This window comes from Homarus americanus, unplaced genomic scaffold (genome assembly GCF_018991925.1).
Source record: "Homarus americanus isolate GMGI-L3 unplaced genomic scaffold, GMGI_Hamer_2.0 scaffold20465, whole genome shotgun sequence".
In the NCBI taxonomy this organism is placed as follows: domain Eukaryota; kingdom Metazoa; phylum Arthropoda; class Malacostraca; order Decapoda; family Nephropidae; genus Homarus; species Homarus americanus.
In genome coordinates, this window is record NW_024756914.1 from 9,050,388 (window position 1) to 9,071,620 (window position 21,233).

The 21,233-nt window shown below is 41.7% G+C and overlaps 1 protein-coding gene and 1 long non-coding RNA gene across 2 annotated transcripts in view; one reads left to right on the top strand and one right to left on the bottom strand.

The window, feature by feature from the left end:
* Positions 1-10,271, top strand: part of LOC121857081 (very-long-chain 3-oxoacyl-CoA reductase-like) — a 35,676-nt gene extending 25,405 nt beyond the window's left edge. The window contains exons 5-7 of the mRNA XM_042352932.1: positions 809-971; positions 6,654-6,869; positions 7,107-10,271. Coding sequence (XP_042208866.1) covers positions 809-971; positions 6,654-6,869; positions 7,107-7,235 — 508 coding nt within the window. The 3' untranslated portion in view covers positions 7,236-10,271. The remainder of the gene's footprint in view (positions 1-808; positions 972-6,653; positions 6,870-7,106) is intronic.
* Positions 10,272-14,707: 4,436 nt separating this feature from the next.
* LOC121857188 lies at positions 14,708-18,812 on the bottom strand. The gene is made up of 2 exons (XR_006087126.1): positions 18,434-18,812; positions 14,708-15,260 (listed from the first exon to the last, which is right to left on the bottom strand). It is a non-coding gene; the product is annotated as an uncharacterized LOC121857188 (long non-coding RNA).
* Positions 18,813-21,233: the final 2,421 nt, after the last annotated feature.

The following is a 21,233-nucleotide window of genomic DNA, read 5'->3' on the forward strand; positions in this document are numbered from 1 at the left end:
CGCGCCATTCCTTGGAACCTAACTCCCGCTAATAGCAAGGGTTTACTGTAATATAAAACTATAGTATAATAAAATGAAGGGCCTGGGTGTGTTTGTGTGAGAAGTGAACGTGTGTGTATGGTGGGCTATAACTATGTCTCGCTAGCCTAGCCGTTTGAAAAGTTTGAAAAGAATCATTACACTACTCTAATGTGGCTTAAAAATAAATAAAATATAATATAAAACAAAAAAAAGAAGAGCTTGGGTGTGTATGTAAGAGAAGTGAACGTGTATGGAGGTGGTTCTACCCAAGGCCTTGGCTATAAACTATGTGGCCGACGCACCAGCCCAGCTGCCTCATGTATTGTTACTTAGGAATCCGGCAACACCCGATCAGCCCCCCTCCCCCAACCTGCTTACATGTGCAGTGGTAGATAGGTAATTGTTTTTTCCCCAGAGCACCTCAGAGAGTCCGAAAAAAGTGAATTATGATGTACTGAAATCCAATTTATTAAGGTTTTACTTATATATAAAACAGTTATTCTCAGTGCTGCAGCTGTTGCTCATATGATAGTGCACATTGTGTACAAAACATTTACATCATTAATTTGGCAGACAGAAATACTGCAGATTCAACTTCATCGAAATATAGTGTCCCAAAATAGAAGTACAGTACAGTAGTCAGTAATGGTGCAGGAACTCTCTCACCATGGAGAGACAACAGAATATTTCTCTTAGTTGAGGGACTCTTGTGAGATGTAAAGTTGTACAGGTACTGTACAATGTAATTCCATTTTGCTTTCTTCTGATTAACATTTCTTCCTTAAAGGACGTATAACAGCATAATCAACTGCAACATCAAGTCATTAACTCACATGTCCCTCATCGTCCTTCCCGGGATGGCAGAAAGAAAACGAGGTCTCATAATCAACGTGTCGTCCTTGTCGTCCATAGTGCCGGCTCCACTGCTGGCTGTGTACGGGGCCACCAAGGTCTGTTTACTGTACTTGTGTCCTGACCAGTGGTTGTTACCCATATTACACATTTAACATGAATATATTCTAAAGTTGTGAGAAAGATTAAACTAAAAAACATTTCCTTTATAAAACATTAAACTTTTGTAGGCTTTTTTTATACATCCCTGGAGTACCTGCTTAGGTTACCTTAGGTAGAATACAGCACAGTACAGGTTATGTACACCCACCAAAAAAGTATTTGCCCTCCTGTATCTGACTTTCTGCCTCATTTACACACAATTACAGGGTCTCAGTTGTTTCACTTACTATTGACATCACAACATACATATATTGTTTCTCACTTTTGATCTTTTTTTCATTTTTGTATTTCTTTATGGTTTATTATTATTATTATTATTATTATTATTATTATTATTATTATTATTATTATTATTATTATTATTATTATTATTATTATTATTAGGCCCTGATGTGGGTCAGTGACCTGTGCCCGGGGGGGGCTAATCCCTGTAAAAAAGAAAAAAAAAGATGGTTTTCAGTTTGAGCGCTGCACCTCCTGTTGTCTCAGTAAGGCTGACAAGCGTGACTGTGAGACACACCTCTGTAAATATCCCGTTAGCTCTTCTGTATGCAGTACTGTACTATAGCATTAACCCTTAGGCCCCGGGAGACATTCCAGAACGTCCGACTGGCGCAGCCCGGGTAACGTTGCAGAACGCGCGCCTTTTCCCGCCACTGTTTAAATGCCCAGCGCGGGTTATCAGGTTCCCTTGTAACTATTTGCCTGTCACGCCACACCTCGGCCACAGGGAAGCTTCCTGAACATAATTACCTACTTTTGTTTGTTTCATTGTCCATTTTATCATGTTGTATTAAAGTAATATTGCTAAAGGTAGTGTAGTTGTATTGTAGTGTAGTATTAGTGTAAAACAATGCTATGATTGTTATAAATGTATGTATTTGTGGAATTATTATTATTTTATGTATTACTTGCTATACCAAACACAAAGACAGCCAGGGAGCTGGTGACAGACTGGTGTGTCACCAAACGCTTTTTATGAAAAATAATGCAAAAAAAAAATTCTAAATGAATTATTTATAGGAGAAGTATTATGATCAGTAAATATATGTATTATTGGCCACTTCGGACACAAAGACAGGCTTAAAATAGCCCTCTTATCTCCCACCCTCTTATGTGTGGTCACAGGGAAGCTTCTTGGTAAATAACTTCTTTTGTTTGTTTATTTTCTGGTATATTTTATCATGTTGTATTAAAGTAATATTACTAAAAGTTGTGTGGCTTTATTTTACTAGATGCTAATGGTATGATTATGTTATAAATGTATTTATTTGTGGAATTATTATTCCGATAATTATTTGTATGACCTACGTGGTCTCCCAAACATAAAGCCTGACGACAGACTGTGTGTGTGGCGCTGAGAACTTCTTAAGAGTAAGGCAAATAAAATAAAGTTTGAATGAATTATTTATAGGAAATAAGTATTATGATCAGTAAATAAATGCATTACTGGCCAACTCGGACACAAAGGCAAGCGGGAAAATGACCCCTAAGTGCGTAGTGACAGCGAGCGCTCGATGTAAAAAAAAAAACCCTTTATTTGTCTCTTTACTGAGGCGCCATGGAAGAATATAGAGGGACAATGTATAGTTTTTTCTTGCGTCTTTTTTTATTGTTTTATCGTTTATAAAGGTTAAAAATTATTTTTGGAAAAGTTGATTTTTCTCGTTTTACCTCGCGTTGGGGGTATGGCTGGAGGCACCCTAGCCTTGGGCGTAAGGGTTAAATCTTGAATTACAGTGGTAGATATGATTCAGTACTTATGCTTAATACAGTACAGTCTGCATAATATATTTGGATAACAAACATTGAGAACTTTTATCATTCAACAATAAGGTTGAGTTGCCATATGGGAACATGCATATATGACAGGAAGTGGGAATAAAACTATGACTACATGCATATATTGTATGTTTCTGTATTCAGTACTGTATTTATATTTATTTAAAGGTTGTTCCCTAGCCATCTTGCATGAAACATATTATATTCTTCCTTCAAATTATAGATGTAAAACCTGCTTTGAGACTTGTCACAGTCAAAACCTTTTCAAACCCAACCTAAGAGACCTGGCAAACCTTACCCTACTGTTGGTAATAAGTTTTGTGGCCATGAAGTTTATTAGCAACAAATTAGACAAGGGCATGGTAAAGTATCAGATGACATGTCTGTTATTCCTACCATGGTTCTGTCATTCACCAAGCATATGTCAACTCTATGTGGGCATCCATCATGGCCTTCCACAACCTATAGCTTGACTCACTGATCTTGAATCTTCTCTTTTTGATGTCATCTGGCTCAAAATATCTCTACCAACTATGACTTTTTCTTTGTTTCCTATACTGTTCTCTCAACTCTTTGTGCATCTCACTTCTTGCCATGAGTCGTTGCTATCCACACACCCCAACACCGAGATCCTCTACTGAGGGGATTTCAATGTACATCACAGAGCGTGGCCTGTCTCTGCAAGGGATGACCCAGGTGGAGCTGAGGCACTCTATTTTTCCTTACTTAATGATCTGGAACAAATAATCAAACACCCTACATGCGTTCCTGATCGACAAGATCAACTTATTAACATTCTTGATCTTTGTTTTACCTCTAACCCCTCACACTATTCATATTCAATTTCTGCCCACTTAGGGTCTTCTGATCACAATCTTATTTCTATTAAATCAAACTGGGCACAACCACCTCCCCCACCCCTTTCTAAATGCCAACTATGGCACTGTTGGAGGGCAAACTGGCAATCCTTGTGAGAATTCTTCTCCGACTTTCCTTGGAGTGGATGTTGCTTTTCCTCTCGGGACGCCTCAGTAGGTGCTGACAGCATTGCTGGGATAAAACAGGCTGGTGTGAATGCATTTATCCCCTCTAATACCAAAACTTTTACTTTACAATCATGGTTTGATCGCTCCTGTTCTCTTGCATGTAAGGAGAGAGATAGGGCATATCAAGCTATGAAACTATCTCCTCCTTTTACCCACTCCTCTTTCATTACTTCTAGGAATCATTGTAAGACTATTCTTCGTAGGGCCAAGCGGAACTTTATAAAACGAAAGACCGCTGTCCTGACTAACTCTTCTTCCAGTAAATCCTTCTGGTCCTTAAACAAAAACGTGTAATAACTTCTGCACTCCCTCTTTTCCTCTACTCTTCCAACCTGATAACTCTGTAGCTAACTCTCCCCCTGACAAAGCCAGTCTCTTTGGCACCTTATTCTCCTTTAACTCCACTTTAGATGATTCAACTCTGTTCCTCCTGCTCCTTCTACTGAACCTATGCACTTTCCTATAATCTCCTCTTGTAGGGTAGCTGGTGTGTTATCCAGGTTGGATATGAGTAAGGCGCATGGACCGGATGGAATGCCCCCTCGTGATCTGAGAGAGTGTGCTGAAGTTCTACCCCCTGTGCTTGCTCGCCTCTTTCGCCTTTGCCTCAAAACCCAAACTTTTCCTTCTTCTTGGAAGCATGCCCCGGTTCAGCCCATCCTGAAGAAGGGTGACCATTCTTATCCCTCTAACTCCCTATTGCCCTAACTTCATCCCTCTCTTAAGATTTTCGAAACTATCTTAAGCTCATTTTCTCCGTCACCTTGAATGCCTTTCTCTTTTGTCGGATCACCTGTAAGGCTTTCGCCAGGCGAGATCTACTGGTGATCTGCTCTCCTATTGCACCCATCCTTGGTCATCCTCTCTTAGGGATAATGGGGAAACTTTCGCTGTGGCCCTTGACATCTCCAAAGCATTTGACAGGGTATGGCACAAGTCTTTGCTTTCTAAGCTTCTTTTATGGTTTCTCTCCCTCACTTTGTTCTCTAATTTTTAGCTTCCTTGAGAACCAATTCATGGCAGTTGTTGTCGAGGGATCTCTCTCTCTTTCTCTACCAATAGTGGTATCCCACAGGGTTCTGTTATTTCACTTACTCTCTTCCTTCTTTTTATCAATGATTTACATTCACTCTATGACTAATTCTTACGCTGATGATTCTACTCTTCACTCTTCTTCACATTTTTCCCTTCCCCCTAATTCACAAACTAGATCTGTTTCTAGAGCTGATATCATTACATCTGTACAGCATCCCCAAATGGGGAGGTAGAAGCTTGTTTAAATTCAGTTGTAATAAAACTCAGAATTAATCAATTACACTTTCCAAATTAGATGAACTCCCACCAATCACATTTCAGGATGCAATCATGCTACCAAATTGTAAAATAAATATTGTAACAGTAACAGTTTATTTAGCCAGAAAAATACAGATACAGAGTGGATAATAATAACAATATTAACATGGCTGATATGCTAGGCCTCACCATTTCCTCTAATATGTCGTGGAAGCCACACATCCACAACATTGCTAAAGTTGCCTCCCGAAAGCTGGGAATGCTGTACAGATGCCGTAGCTACTTCACTCCTGAGCAGTTGCTTCAGTTTAAAAAGGTTTCATTCGCCCTAACTTGGAGTACTGCTCTCAAATCTGGGGTGGCTCTTCTTCTGCCCAACTGTTAGATTGGGTGGAATCAAAGGCATTTCATCTTATTAACTCTCTCCTTTAGTTGATAATCTTTCTTCCCTTTCTCTTCGCAACAATATTGCTTCGCTCTCTCTTTTACAGGTACTTTAACGGGCAATGTTCGGTGGATTTGGCATCCTGTGTACCACCGTCAAGGCCATGGGCTCGTAACACTCGTCTTGGCTTCGGTGCCCATCGTTTCTCTGTGGATGTCGGTCACACTAGAATAACTTGTTATAATACCTCCTTCTTTCCTCACACAGCCAAACTATGGAATGCTCTGCCGTCTGTATTTCCATACTCATACAATCTGTCTTGCTTCAAGAAGCTGGTTTTCCGGCATCTTCGTGGAGTAAATTAATAAAATCTTTTTCTTTTCTATTTTTAATTTGTTTTTACTCTTATTATTTCGCCTCCTAGGCCCTGTTGTGGGTCGATGACCTGTGCCCGGCAAAAAAATAAAATAAAAAATAAAAAAAATCTGAGATTGTGCTGCTTGGAGTGTCTAAGTCAACTGTGAGACTGTGAATTAGGCACCAGGACTCATGGCCACTTGTCAGAATTCTTGGTTTGTTGTTTGATATTGTTTGTACTGAAGGTGAAAAGGTGCAGAAATTTGTTTTGATGGGTGTACATAATTATTTGGTTAGGTTAGTACAGTATTGTACTGGATGTACACACTCAACAAAAACTTCTTGAACATCTGGGCACGATGGATGTGAGAATGAGCAGAATGGGGCTTGTCATCTAGTAATGGTTTCAGGTTCTTTGTTAATTTTTTAGATTGCATAAAGCTTATGGTATTCAAGAAGTTTTTGATATGAGGTACATTATTTAATTTTTATAATGATCAGTTTACAATAAGTATATTAATGTGCAGATTATTAACGTTAATCCATTTTTCTTCAGCCCTTACATCAAATTACTCTTTTTCTTGTCTAATTTTTGGCCTATTTTAAATGATTGTGTTGAAAGCTGTAAGGTGAATGGTGAGGAAAAAATAACTACTGTACATTTATACTTCTTGTGAGACAATCATTAGTGGTAAATGTGTGTATGGTATGGTTGATACTGTACTGAATAGTCTAATTTTGATTTTCTCCCATAGGCTTATGTTGATAGCCTGAGTGTGAGCCTGGCCGCTGAGTACCGCAGTAGAGGCATTACTGTGCAGTGTGTACTGCCAGGTTTTGTTGTGTCCAACATGTCCAAGGTGAAGCGACCTTCCCTCATGATCCCCACACCCATGGCATATGTTAAGTCTTCTCTAAAGACTATTGGTGTTGAGGCACGTACTGCTGGCTACTACATGCATAAGCTTCAGGTTGGTTGAATTGTTGCGTTGGTGATTTTTTCCTCCAAATTTGATGAGCATATTTGCATATGATAATGATTGTTTACCTTTAATATATTTGCCTTAGTAATTTATTTGATTGTATTAATTACTTTGTTTCCTGTAGCTAATGTCTAGGTCTCTTTATGCACACTTTCATCATCAAACATTTCAAGTTGATTTTAGATGCCATTTCTTGTACCTTTGCTAATTAATTTATTTCCTCAGATCTACATGATTGAAGTAATGAAGACTTACCTCCCTGGAGGGATCCTCACACACATTGTGTTTAATCAGCTGAAGACTATCCGCATCAAGGGTCTGAAGAAGAGAGAAAGGGAAGCCAAAGCTCAGTGAACACATCATATACAGTATAATTATGTTGTCCAGTAATGAGTTGTGACCAAAACCATTACTGTACAGTGCTCTTACTGGACTGCTGCCTTGGTCAGGAAGAACAAGGTGAATGGTTGTAATGTATTATGGCTATGTTATTTCCCCTCATATGTAATGTGTCAAGAATGAGAACTATACTATACATTAATATGTCAACTGTTTGTAAAGCATAATCTATAAAGACAAACTTACTACACAACCTCTTTTATGACGGTTTAAACAGCAAGTGAGATGTAGCAATGTGTACTGGACTCAACCAGAGGTCACTAAAGGGTAATTTTATTAATATTGAAGAATGAAAGCGGGAATACAGATACAAACATTCTTCAGAAATACACAACCATCATATACTGTATTGTACATACTTATGTTTAAACTTATGCACAATAAAATCTTTGATTACAATAGAAAGTTAGAGAACACAATTTAATTTTTAGATCGTGCAGTTAAATACCTGTACATGTTTCCTCATTAACGCACAAAGTGAAGTGGTCATATTTTATTTCTGTACTGTGTATGAATTTTGTGTTTATATTGATCATTTGTGGTGCTTGTGACTAATATTTATCAGTTAATGTTGACAGTTAATTATCTATTTTCTGTGTTCTTGATGGGTTAATTTAAATGAATACAGTACTCAGTAGATCAAAGGTGGCATTGAAGCCCCCCACCATGCCACAGTGAAGGGCTGTGGCTGTAGTCAATAATTACAGAAAATACTACATTAATTAATAAACTCACCTGATGTCTCGTGGATACAGCCATACAGTGTTTAGGTAAATTCATTACTGTTTTAGTTATTGTATTCACAGCATACATTCCTGTGACACCCTGGGGCTCCTGGTGCTGGGGACACATTACAATTTTAATACTGTAAACTTTTGTCTTGTTGCTTACCTGTAGCATATTAGGCAACTTTTACATCTTGTATAAAGACTCCTGGCCAAAATGGTGCTGCTGTACTGTACCGTGGTCTTTAGTAAGCAGAAATTTATTACCGCGTTATGTTGTTTGGTGAAAGATGTTACTTAAAAAAAAAAAACATACAATATGATGCCAACTGACATCATTCTTAAGATTATATTTAGGGAGCTTTAATAAAAAACATTCCATAAAACCATTTAAATTACATAAATTCTAAAAGGCAAAACAAATGTTAAAAATATTGTATGATTTACTTACTTGTATTTTGGATGAAAACTCTAAATTTGTATGTCCACACTTTCATCTGATTGTATAACAATGGTCTGTGCAAAAGCTATCAACTGTATAGTCAGCATTTTGAATTATGCATGACTGCTTGGTGGTACCCAGTGCTTGTTTAGTCTTCTCAGCCATTTAGAGACTTTGGTACTGCCATATGGATAAAGAATGTGATGCTAAAATTAACAGAATTAATGGAAAGATAAAACCCTTAGTAAGGTCGAGGACGCTTGGGTATCATTATTGTGTTTCTCTCTCATGAACAAACTAAAATGTCTGGGATCATTTCTTTTTACATTTTAAAATCTTCAATTTAGAAAAAGGTGAATGATCTACATGTTGACACAGAATATTTTCTTAGTCACATAAGGTACTGTAAAGTTTGTGATCATGGAATGTATACAGTAATTCAATATTTTTAAAGGTATTATAGTGCCAAAAATGTTCATAAAGAGATGTAATTTGTACCTTCTCTTTGTAGACTAGACTGAGACTTTAAATTCTATTCTACAGAGTTTGTAGCACATTCAGGGGGACTCACTCGCTGGTAGCTCCAGAGTTCTGCTACTATTACAGTAAAGTATGACTGTCATATATGAAGCTATTTCCATATTGGTGAATGTTCAATGTAACTTGTCCTCTGGAATGGCTTCAGTCTCTTGGCAAGTGTTTGGTTTAAGTTATGGATGATGTGAGGCTTTTTTGGGAAGCCTTTCCCTTAAATAGGCTACCAGTGTACAGTACTGTATATCATGTTATTTGGAGGTGGATGTTGATAAAACACAAGTGTACTTGATATATCACCAGTACATTTGACAAGGAGATAATAACTGAATTATGATATTGCAGTATGGTAATTCTCTTTCAGGTGAAGTAATATATACCAGCATCTGTTTAATTTATATTTATTTAATACACAGTTCTTACATTTTAACCCATTTTATTAGTATCATTCATAATAAAGTCTATACAATTAGTAACTTTAATTTATTTTTTTTTATAACCCTTACATAGTTTACTTACATATTTCTATTGTATTAATTATTGTAATATCCTGTACACTAGATCTTTATCTTACTTTGTTGAAAGTGTCATTTCAGAAAAATCTTGCTTGAAGTTATACAATTTTTCCATAGAAAAAATTAATTATCATTCGGAAAATAATTTACTGCTAATATTTTGTTCATAATGTATTTTAGCCTTTGAAATTTATTATATGTTGAAGAGAAACGAATTGAAGACTACAACAAGTGGAATTATGAACTTATAGGGCACCTATTGAAATTATCTCTGCTGTATCGTACTGATGTATTGATTCCATGAAACAATCACATGTTAAAGTACAACTCCATAGCAATGGTGGATTTATCACTAGGTATTCCTATCCTTGTTACCTCAATTCATCTTCTAGGAAATTATAGATTGAGGATTCTTCTGTAGGACTGTAGGTGTCTGGTTGTCAATGTGTAGACTGTACAGTATATCTACATCTTGTATTAGCACCTTCTTTCTGCACTGTTCATTCACCACAGTACTCTACTCTGCCACCTTGCTGTTTGTTTCCTCTGTTTCATCCCATACAGAAGATGTAGGAGTTACAGAATTTTATTGGAAATAGTTTCTATATCACCTTCCACACATTCTGTGTTAAGTAATTTTAACTGGTGTCTGCAGTCATTAATATGTTTAAAGGGTGAAGTTTTCCTTGAAAATATCATATTTTGGTTAAATATAAATTAAACAAAATAATGTATGGATAAATTTGAGAAGAAAGAAAAATAAATTAATACACCATATATTTTATTATTTTCCTAGTGTCTAAGAAGTAACAGTGTATCGATATATATTTTAACTGGCCTGATGAACTCTCTATTTGTCAGTGCACAAATTTGTCAGTGCACATGAAACATCTCCCATATACAGTAGCAGATAATTACCAACCTCCACATTCATTGTCACCTCCCCATTGTACAGTCCCAGCTGCCTGTGTCAATATCCTTGGAACTCGCCAATGGGGGGACTGGACACTGACTAGGAGGAGGGTACAGGTCTACTAGCCCTCACTTCAGTAGACATGGTGGAGGGCAGTTCTGGCTTGTCCAGTGTGGCTCGCGTTTCCTCTCTGACACCGAGACGTGCTACGCCACTATTGAGTTGGAGCTGTTGGCTGTGGTTTGGGCGATGTCCAAGTGCAGGTTTTACCTCATAGGCCTGCAACACTTTCACCTAGTGATCGACCATCGCCCGCTTGTTCCGATCCTCAACCGCTACACGCTGGACGCCGTTGAGAACCCTCGCCTCCAGCATCTGAAAGAGAAGCTCTCGGCGTACGTCTTCACAGCAGTGTGGCGTGCTGGTAAGGAGCTCTGCATCCCTGATGCCTTATCCTGCTCTCCTGTCAGCCGCCCTACTCTAGAAGACCATGTGCTCGACGCCGACCTCGCTCTTTCCGTCAGGACTGTGGTCACTCTACACGCCGTCCAATCCCTTCGTTCGGACCTGTCACCAGATGACGACAAGGCAATGGAGGGCCTTCGAACAGCGGCCCGAGATGACCCTTCCTGCGTCCAACTCGTCGAGTATGTGAGGAATGGATTCCCTAGCAACCGCTACGACCTTCACAACACCCTGCTACCGTATTGGAAACTCCGCGATGAACTCTACTGCGACGGGGACCTTGTTCTGTACGGAGCACGTGTAGTTGTCCCTGCTGCCTCACGTCCCCACGTCTTGGCTCGCCTTCACGACAGTCACCGTGGAGCTGAGGCCACCAAACGACGTGCACGACAGACTGTGTTCTGGCTCGGCATCGACTCCGACATCTCCAATGTTGTCCGTGCGTGCGAGCCCTGCCAAGTATTACAGCCCAGCCAGCAGCAGGAACCCTTCATGAGTGACGACAACCCCACCCGCCCCTTTGAGTCTGTGTCGGCCGACTTTTTCTGTGTGTCAGGAAAGTCCTTCCTTGTTATCGTCGACCGTTTCTCTGGTTGGCCGGTTGTCATCAAGTGCGGTAATGACACGACGTCTGCCGCCACCATCAGCAAGTTCCGCCACTACTTCCGTGATGTGGGCGTTCCTGTGCGCCTGCGAACAGACGGAGGGCCCCAGTTCACAAGCCGGGACTTTGCTGTGTTCCTTGACCGATGGAGAGTATGGCATGTGTTGTCATCACCCCATTACCCGCAGTCCAATGGCCACGCTGAGGCTGCTGTCAAATCCCTGAAGCACCTCATCCTTAAGGTGGCCCCTTCTGGGAATATTGACTGCGAGGCCTTCGACCGGGGTCTCCTTGAACTCCCACCTAATTACACCGGACGCTCCCCCGCCCAGGTCTTGTATGGACGCCCCCTTCGTTCTTGTGTCCCTGCTCACCCTCAATCGTTCTCCAAGGAGTGGCAGGCCAAGACAGAGGATTGTGATCGCCGAGCCGCCGAAAGTGTTCATGACGTCGTCGCCCACTACAACGACCACGCCCGTCCTCTCCCCAGGTTGAGCGTCGGCACCGAAGTCCGTGTTCAGGACCCGACCTCCCTACGTTGGGACAAAGTGGGCGTAGTCATGGGTCTCGGTAGGTCACGGGACTACCAGGTGCGGTTACCCAGTGGAAGTGTGTGGCGGAGGAACCGTCGTTTTCTCCGCCCCGTAACAATGCCTTCTGCTGACCCCACCACCAGTGTTGAGTCCCATACTCTTCCCAGTGATCAAGTCCCTCGACGCTCAGAACGGATCCAAAAGAAAAGGTCCGCTCAAGACTTTGCTATGAGCGTATAGGGAGGAGGGAGGTGTATGTATATTATGTATGCTGTATGTATATTATGTATGCATATTATGTATGTGCTCCATTTATATACATTATTTATTCAGCCTAGCTAGCAGCGTGTGGCGATGTATTTACCATGTCCCACATGCTTAATTAATGTGCCTGGCGACATATGGAAGCTGCTAATGTATCACTTACCACATGTCGCCCGAGAGGCTAGTTGACCCCCCCATACAGAGTAAGGAGAGCCACCTTCCTTGTGTACCTTCGTTTATCCAGTAAATAGAACCTACGAAAACTCTACAAGTGTTTGTGTTCACTCCTGTAGATAGAACTTGATACCCAGAACACATGCACGTAGGAACAACGTATTTGTTTTAGAAGTCCCTGAGAACCAGTCGGAGGAAGTTGAGAGTAGGAAAACACACGATAAGTTACAATTTGAGAATATTTGTACAGAGGCTCTGAATATGTCATCCCCCCACCCCCCTCAGGATGTGAGGAAGCTAGGACAAAAGCAGGAGGACAAGCCTCGACCCCTCAAGATTACGTTAGTGAGTGAGAATAAGAAATGGGAAGTTATTCGGCAGGCAAACACTTAGCGAGGAGCGAGGCATTTCGGAATATATTCATTCGCACAGATTGCACGGTAATGCAGAGGGAACAGCACAAAAAACTCCTACAGGGCTTCAAGCAGAGGAGGGAGGAGTCGAGGAGCAACGGGAACGGGTGTACGTACATGGGTTATATCCAGGAGGGTAGTGGAAGCAAGAGCGCCACCACAGAGCTGGGGGACAGAAGGACACTCCCACCCGCTCTACTTCCCACCCAGGTGGAGAGGAGCGCCATGTAAACAACGACATCTCTGACTACACCCTGCAAAATATAAAGTACAGTATTTAGCAAAAGCTGCTGAGAATGGCGGGGGGCCGGAATCACTACCAAGAGCAGAGACGTTACCGAGAACAAATTCCGACTTGAAAGTCATGTACATTAATACTGTACTGACACGTTCCTTGATAAGAGAGAGGAGTTTAAAACACTACTGAAGGTACACTCGCACCAAAAGTATCGGTGCAGGGTGTGATCGACGACTTCCGAAACGATACGTATACACTGTGATATGCCGGGAAGGTTGGCAAGTGTATCCTCATAACCCCCCCCCTCCACTAGGTGTTGCCATATGGCTGACAATCAGTGTGTTTGTTTCCTCTTTTCGGATTGTTGCTTTGTGTCGACTGAATGATGAGCGAGGGTTCGGTCTCGGTGAACATGGGTATAAAACAGAGGCAATATGAAGCAGTAGAGATCTACACATGCTAGACGACATGGAAACCTCAGAGGGAACACGAGGAGCTATTATTGCCCTTCATAACGAAGGGTTCGGCGCCACAGATTAGTCAGTGGGTTGGTGTCCACAGGAACACCGCTGCACGATGGATTCGGCGATACCTCGAAACTGGTGCTACAGACGACAGGTCTCGGAGCGGCCGTCCACGCTGCACCACCCCTCAGGATGACCAGGTTGAGTGGTTTATTTGGTCGCATAAATTAATGTGGCAATATTCACAAGTATCACAAATAATTTTGTTAACAGGGAGCTCCTCATATTTCATACTTTCTATTTATCACTTCCCAACCTCATTTATAACGGTTTGTTTCACTTGACCAGAGCTGCCAACATACGGCTGGAACAACTCACCTTTCCCAATGCCTATCGTCACTGGTCTCAAATTGTTCACACTACAGTATGCACCGATACTTTTTGTTGCGAGTGTACATCAACCCAATATACTGTAGTACGTGTTATAGAACTGTTGTACAAGCACAGGGGAATCGAGGGAGGGAGGCAGAGAGAGGAAGGAAGGGAGGGAGAGAAAGGAAGGAAGAGAGGGTGGGAGGGAGGAAGAGAGAGTGAGAGAGAGGAAGGAAGAGAGAGGAAGGAAGAGAGGGAGGGAGTGAGGAAGAGAGAGGGAGAGAGAGGAAGGACAACCTCTGGCCTTGTAGTGAGGGTTATTGAGTAGTTAATTGGTGTTTTTCTTATACTCTACATAAACAATGGTGCCAGAACATGTATACAGTATTCATATCTTAAAATATTTCCTCGTGTACTATACTGTATAATAATACAACTCAAAATATTTTTTCAATTGTTTAATCAGTATTCTGTACATTTTCCTTAGTTTTGTTAATTTATATTGCAGTGTAAAGTAACATATTGTACAAAATAACATGTATCAATTGGTAAAAAAAAAACAAAAAAACACTGGAAACTTGGTCAGTTCATAATATATACAACCTCCGGCCAGACACTTCCTGGAACAATACTTTGACAAATAACACATAAAGTTCTATATTAGCCTGTACTGTACAGACTCCAATATTACTCTCTCACAAGCCAATGATCAATATGTCATTAACGAAAGAATGTTTTGCTCGCGAATCGATGCAATATATTTTATGGTGCCTTTGTAAATGGTTATGTGGGTGCTCTCTCTGCCTTAAATAATAGTATGATAGAGGTGTTTGTAAACATATGCTCATGGCAAAGGACAGCTTGCTACACTGGGCTCACCTCGAGGGTAAGAGATGGGTGGCATGCCACTTTAGTAACAGTTTTACAGAGGACAAAAAGGCTCTATAACTATCTAATTCTGCTTCTGTTATAATGACCTATTTTTCCTATTTTGCTTATAGTAACTTCTGATGATTTATGCAGTGACTTATGGTAACTATTTAACATGTATACACTGTACAGTACAATAAAATATGGAGAATTAAACAATGTATAGAACTAATGCCTGATTGTTGCTCTGATGTACTGTAACACTGGCATGACTGGCTCTAACTTTAACATGTACTACTCCATATCAGCAGCCTTGTCTCCGGTGTGGGCGACTGCGGGTCTGTCCCCTCCCTTGATATTTACCGTGGAATGACGCTAGCATCGCCTTGTCTTGTCTCGTGTTCTCATGCTTCTTAAATGCATCAATGGGCTCTGACAGGATCATATCTAGAGTCTGGGGAACAAGATAGATTAAAGTATATGTCCTGTACAGTATTCTGTAAACTTGCCAAAATAGTTTACATGGCCAATCATAAATTTAAACTTATTAAAGTAATAGTTGTCAATCATGTATGAGTTAGTGCTACACAATGAGGTTTAAACACTAATGGTTTACAACAAGTCTAAATTTCTCCTAGGAAAATTTCACAAAACTGATATTAAAATAGAAAGCAAAGAAGGTCTTAGTTTTCCGGCTGCTTAATGCAAGATGTTTCTTCACCTGCTTCATAATTTACGATAATTAAAGTGTTCTTTGGTAAAACATAAATCTTTTCAAATATTCTCCTGGCTTTTGTTTATGACAGGTGGACCCTGTTACCAGCTTGTTGTTCATGACAGGTGGCCACTGTCACCAGATTGTTGTACATGACAGGTGGCCACTGTCACCAGATTGTTGTACATGACAGGTGGACCCTGTCACCCGCTTGTTGTACATGACAGGTGGCCACTGTCACCAGCTTGTTGTACATGACAGGTGACCACTGTCACCAGCTTGTTGTACATGACAGGTGGCCACTGTTACCAGTTTGTTGTTCATGACAAGTGGCCACTGTCACCAGCTTGTTGTACATGACAGATGGCCACTGTCACCAGCTTGTTGTACATGACAGGTGGCCACTGTCACCAGCTTGTTGTACATGACAGGTGGCCACTGTCACCAGCTTGTTGTACATGACAGGTGGCCAGTGTCACCAGTTTGTTGTTCTATGACAGGTGGCCACTGCAGCTTCTGTTGCATGACAGGTGGCCACTGTCACCAGCTTGTTGTACAACAGGTGTTCACCAGCTTGTTCACAACAGGTGGCCACTGTCACCAGCTTGTTACATGACAGGTGGCCAGTGACACCAGTTTGTTGTACATGACAGGTGGCCACTGTCACCATAACATTGTTTACAACAGGTGGCCACTGTCACCAGCTTGTTGTTCACAACAGGTGGCCACTGTCACCAGCTTGTTGTACATGACAGATGGCCACTGTCACCAGCTTGTTGTTCTCGACAGGTGGCCACTGTCACCAGCTTGTTGTTCTGGCGACAGGTGGCCACTGTCACCAGCTTGTTGTACATGACAGGTGGCCACTGTCACCAACTTGTTGTGTACAGCAACAGGTGGCCACTGTCACTGTCACCCAGCTTGTTGTACATGACAGGTGGCCAGTGTCACAAGTTTGTGTACATGACAGGTGGCCACTGTCACCAGCTTGTTGTACATGACAGGTGGCCACTGTCACCAGCTTGTTATTCACAACAGGTAATACTGTCACCAGCTTGTTTGTACATGACAGGGCCACTGTCACCAGCTTGTTAGAGTTCACTTACAGGTGGCCACTGTCACCAGCTTGTTCACAACAGGTGTCCACTGTCACCAGCTTTTGTTCTGGCAAGGTGGCCACTATCACCAGCTTGTTGTTCACAAACAGGTGGCTACTGTCACCAGCTTGTTGTCACAACAGGCAGCTTGTTGTTCACAACAGGTGGCCACTATCACCAGCTTGTTGTTCACAACAGGTGGCCACTCTCACCAGCTTGTTGTTCACAACAGGTACTGTCACCACTGTCACCAGCTTGTTGTTCACAACAGTGGCCACTATCACCAGCTTATTTGTTCACGACAGGTGGCCACTGTCCAGCTTGTTGTTCACAACAGGTAGCCCATTGTCACCAGCTTGTTGTTCACAACAGGTGGCCACTATCACCAGCTTATGTTGTTCACAACAGGTGGCCACTATCAATTGTTGTTCACAACAGGTGGTCACTATCCAGCTTGTTGTTCACAAACAGGTGGCCATTGGGTCACCCGCTTGTTGTTCACAACAGGTGGCCACTCCCGTCACCAGCTTGTTGTTCACAAAAGGTGGTTTCGTCACCAGCTTGTTGTTCACAACAGGTCAACAGTTGTTCTGAAGGTGGCCACTATCCACCAACTTATTTATTATTTCGCTTAACTATCACCAGTTGTTCACAACAGGTGGCCCGCATCACCAGCTTATTTATTTCACAACAGGTGGCCACTGTCACCAGCTTGTTGTTCACAACAGGTGGCACTTATCACCAGCTTGTTGTTCACAACAGGTACAGCCCTGTCACCTACTTTTGTCACCAGCTTGTTGTTCACAACAGGTGGCTACTATCACCAACATTGTTCTGACAGGGTAAACATAATCACCAACTTGTTGTTTCACCAGCCTATCTCAGCTTTGTTGTTCACAACAGGTGGCCACTATCACCAGCTTGTTGTTCACAACAGGTACACTTTGTTCACAACACAGTCACCAGCTTGTTGTTCACAACAGGTGGCTACTATCACCAGCTTGTTGTTCACAACAGGTACACGTCACCAGCTTGTTGTTCACAACAGGCCACTATCACCAGCTTGTTGTTCACAACAGGTGGCCACTATCACCAGCTTGTTGTTCACAACAGGTGGCCACTATCACCAGCTTGTTGTTCACAACAGGTGGCCACTGTCACCTGCTTTTTGTTCACAACAGGTGGCCACTGTCACCTGCTTTTTGTTCACAACCTGGTGGCCACTAATCACCAGCTTGTTGTTCACAACAGGTGGCCACTGTGTCCACCACCTACACTCAGTGGGTTTTTTCCCCAAAGCCAAGCGTATAAAGTTGAATGTGTGTATGATGCAACACGACTGTATATGTACTGTACCTACATATAATAAGACTTAAAGAAGTAGGGTTCAGATCTTAAACACTCTGAGAATCACTTCATTACCTTAATGTTATACTGAATGAAGTTCACAGAGGGACTTTCTGTATTTTTCCGTTTTTGAGTCGATAACATCTTTTAGGAAAATGATTAAATAACACTGACAGAAGGAGAATGTTTGTATTTACTGTATTCTTGGCACAAAATGGCTTGCCAGACTAGAAAAATAACTTGGAGCCAGTGTGACAGAACAGTACAGTACAGTGTTATGACCTCTATCTGTAACAGTCCATGAAGGGGAGTCACAACTTCAAACTTTTATTGTTGGCTCTGTCTAATCCTCCTCCTTCTCTTCTGTACAATCCTTACCTCAATAATAATAAGAAACCAAACATAATTTTCCTCTTCATTTATATCAGTCAAAACAACTTACAACCAAGGAAAAATTATGTAACTCACCTTATCAGAAATTATGTTGGTTTCCTGAAGACTTCTCACAATGTTCTCAAACTCTGCCACTTGTTCCTTCTGACCAGTTTCCTTTAATGCTGCTTCAACACACTTCACCTGCCAAGACAAACACCTTTATACAGGTAAAGCCCGAGATGTGATATTTCACTATAACGATGATGTAAATTAACACCATCTCCTTATATACGATTAAAACAAATCACTTTAATGACATCCATCAAATAGCCACCGATAGCCATTGGTCAGATTTGTTTTAATGTGATGCAAACTCTGGGTTATTTACAGCAATACCCCGATTTACACGGTCAATTGAACCCGCGTAAAACGAGAAACGTGTAAATGGAGTAACAGAACATATGGGATTAATTGAAATAGAGACTGGGCCGACTCCCAAACTCCACATTTTTCCTACACAATACCTATGTTGTAGTAAAAATAACATCTTAATTCTATGATGGTATGCACAGACAATTAATATTTAAGAGAAATACAGTCGCCAGGTTAATGTCCATTCAAATAATGGACTCAACTCCCGCCCGCCCCCCCCCCTCTTCCCACGCTCGCTGGCTCCTCCCTCTCTGAGAAATGTTTGGGAGAAAACACTAGATTTCAAGGTATAGTAATAAATAATACCTCAAACTAAAGTTAGGATAATATAATTGACATTGCTGGCTTCCTTGCAAGACCAGGAATATTTTGAATATACACCTCATATATTTTGCACAAAAGATAACATATTTGCTCTGAGTAAACAAAATTCTTACATTAGGTCTAAAATTTGTATGTCTAATGCAAAATCTATGATGTTTATATTCAAAATGATCATCATATTGTAAGAATTCCAGCAATGTAAATTATATTCTGGCCGGGTAATTTGTATGAATTTTATGAGCTAAATAAAAAAATTATACTTCACCCGCGTATATGTGTAGACGCACCGCGTAAAGTGGGAATTCCAGTTCTGGCAAGGTACCGCGTAAATGTAGAAACGCATAAACGAGCACTGCATCTCTACCTTCACTTGTCAGCCTACCCAAGCACCGCCACATGGCCAACCTTCCCACTACAGCCCTGTGTTTGGTTCTTTGTCGATCATAAAACACGCCATCACATGGCTCCACGAATATTGGCCAGCATCGTACATTGTACTAATCATCGGTGTTTATTTTTACTTATACTGTACAGTGAAAGGACAGCACCAACCTTTAGATTGACCTGTTTTATGGTGACTGTGAAGTGATATTTTCTTTGTTTATGTGATGGTAAAGTGTGTCGCCTCTGTTTCCGTGAACATGTGTACTGTGCGAGCTGGCCGATATCACTGTGGTTACGTTGTCATCCCTGTTTTTTTCTTACAGTTAACTAAACACCACAGGTTAATACTATACATTACAGTAATATTTTGGCACATTAAATGGAACTTCGAAGTGATGCAGTGCAAATATACAGTGGAGTACAGTACATTACACTACAGGTTAAAACTGTACATTACAGTAATATTTTTGTTAAGTTTTTGTGACTACCTGTAGTACCTGTATAGTTAGTGAGAATGGCAAGTAAGTGTGTTGCTGAGACCCTGCATCGATGAAGGCCAAAACACCCGGAAAACTGTGTCTCTGGGGGTGAAGTTTAACTTTGTGCAGTGGCATGAGATGGGTGAAGGAGCGTGCTCTATTGCTGGAGCACTTGGCCTGGCCCAGACTACCATGACTTCTATCATCAAAAAGGCACTGGCCTCTTATGGAAAAGGATACCATCAAGAACTTTCCTGGCCAAAGAGAAGAAGACTGCACCAGGCTTCAAGGCAGCCAAGGGTCACCTTACTTTGCTGCTTGGCAGTAATGCTGAGGGGGACCTTAAGTTGACTCCCATGCTGGTGTACCATTCTGAGAACCTTAGAGCTCTTAAGGTGTTTATTAAGGAGCATCTCCCAGTCATCTGGCACTCCAATGAGAAGGCCTGGACAACAATAGTGTTGTGCCAGAGTTACATGGTTGGCTACCTCTCCAGGCACCTCAAGGAGTACGCCGAGAAGCAGAACAACGCTAACAAGCTTATCCCGATCCTTGACAATGTGCCATTGCACCAGGGTGATGTTTCTGGCCTCCAGCCGATGGATCAGGGTGTCATCTACTTGAGGAGGTTGATGAAGCACCATACACAACATCAACAAGTCATGGAAGGTCACACAAAGCTGCATGAATGCAGTGTGGCCCGAGTGCTTGCACGACTTTAGTGGCTTCACTGATGTTGTAGCTGTACACTGTGACATTGCCAGCATCTCCCAGGAAGCCAGCTTTCAGGAGGTGGATGAAGACAATGTGGCTGAGGTCTTGGAGAGCCACTCTAAGGAGCTCAGCACAGAGGACCTGCTGCTCCTGGAACAGCAACAGATTGGAGGAGTTAGCAGGTGAGGGGGGAAAACCCTGCACCCGTGACGCTGACTCTGAAGGTGTTGAACACAGCCATGAACCACGTTGCTGAGAGTGACCCCAACATCAACAGATCGTCTGTGAGGGCAGTGGTGGAGAAGGGCATGCTCTGCTACAAGGAGCTCTACCTTCAGAAGAAGGAGGCGCACCAGATTTCTGCCACCTCTCCAGTCTCACCCAGGAACTTCACCTTCTATAAAGCCAAGACAAAGCCCCTTCTAGGACTCCGACTCCCACTCTGCCTCCAGCCTCTCCGGACTCCCCAGAGGTTGTGTGGGAGTCAGAGTGCCATCTCCACTCCATCTACAAAAGTCCCCATAGCCTCAAAGGGGACATATGATCAATCTCACACATAC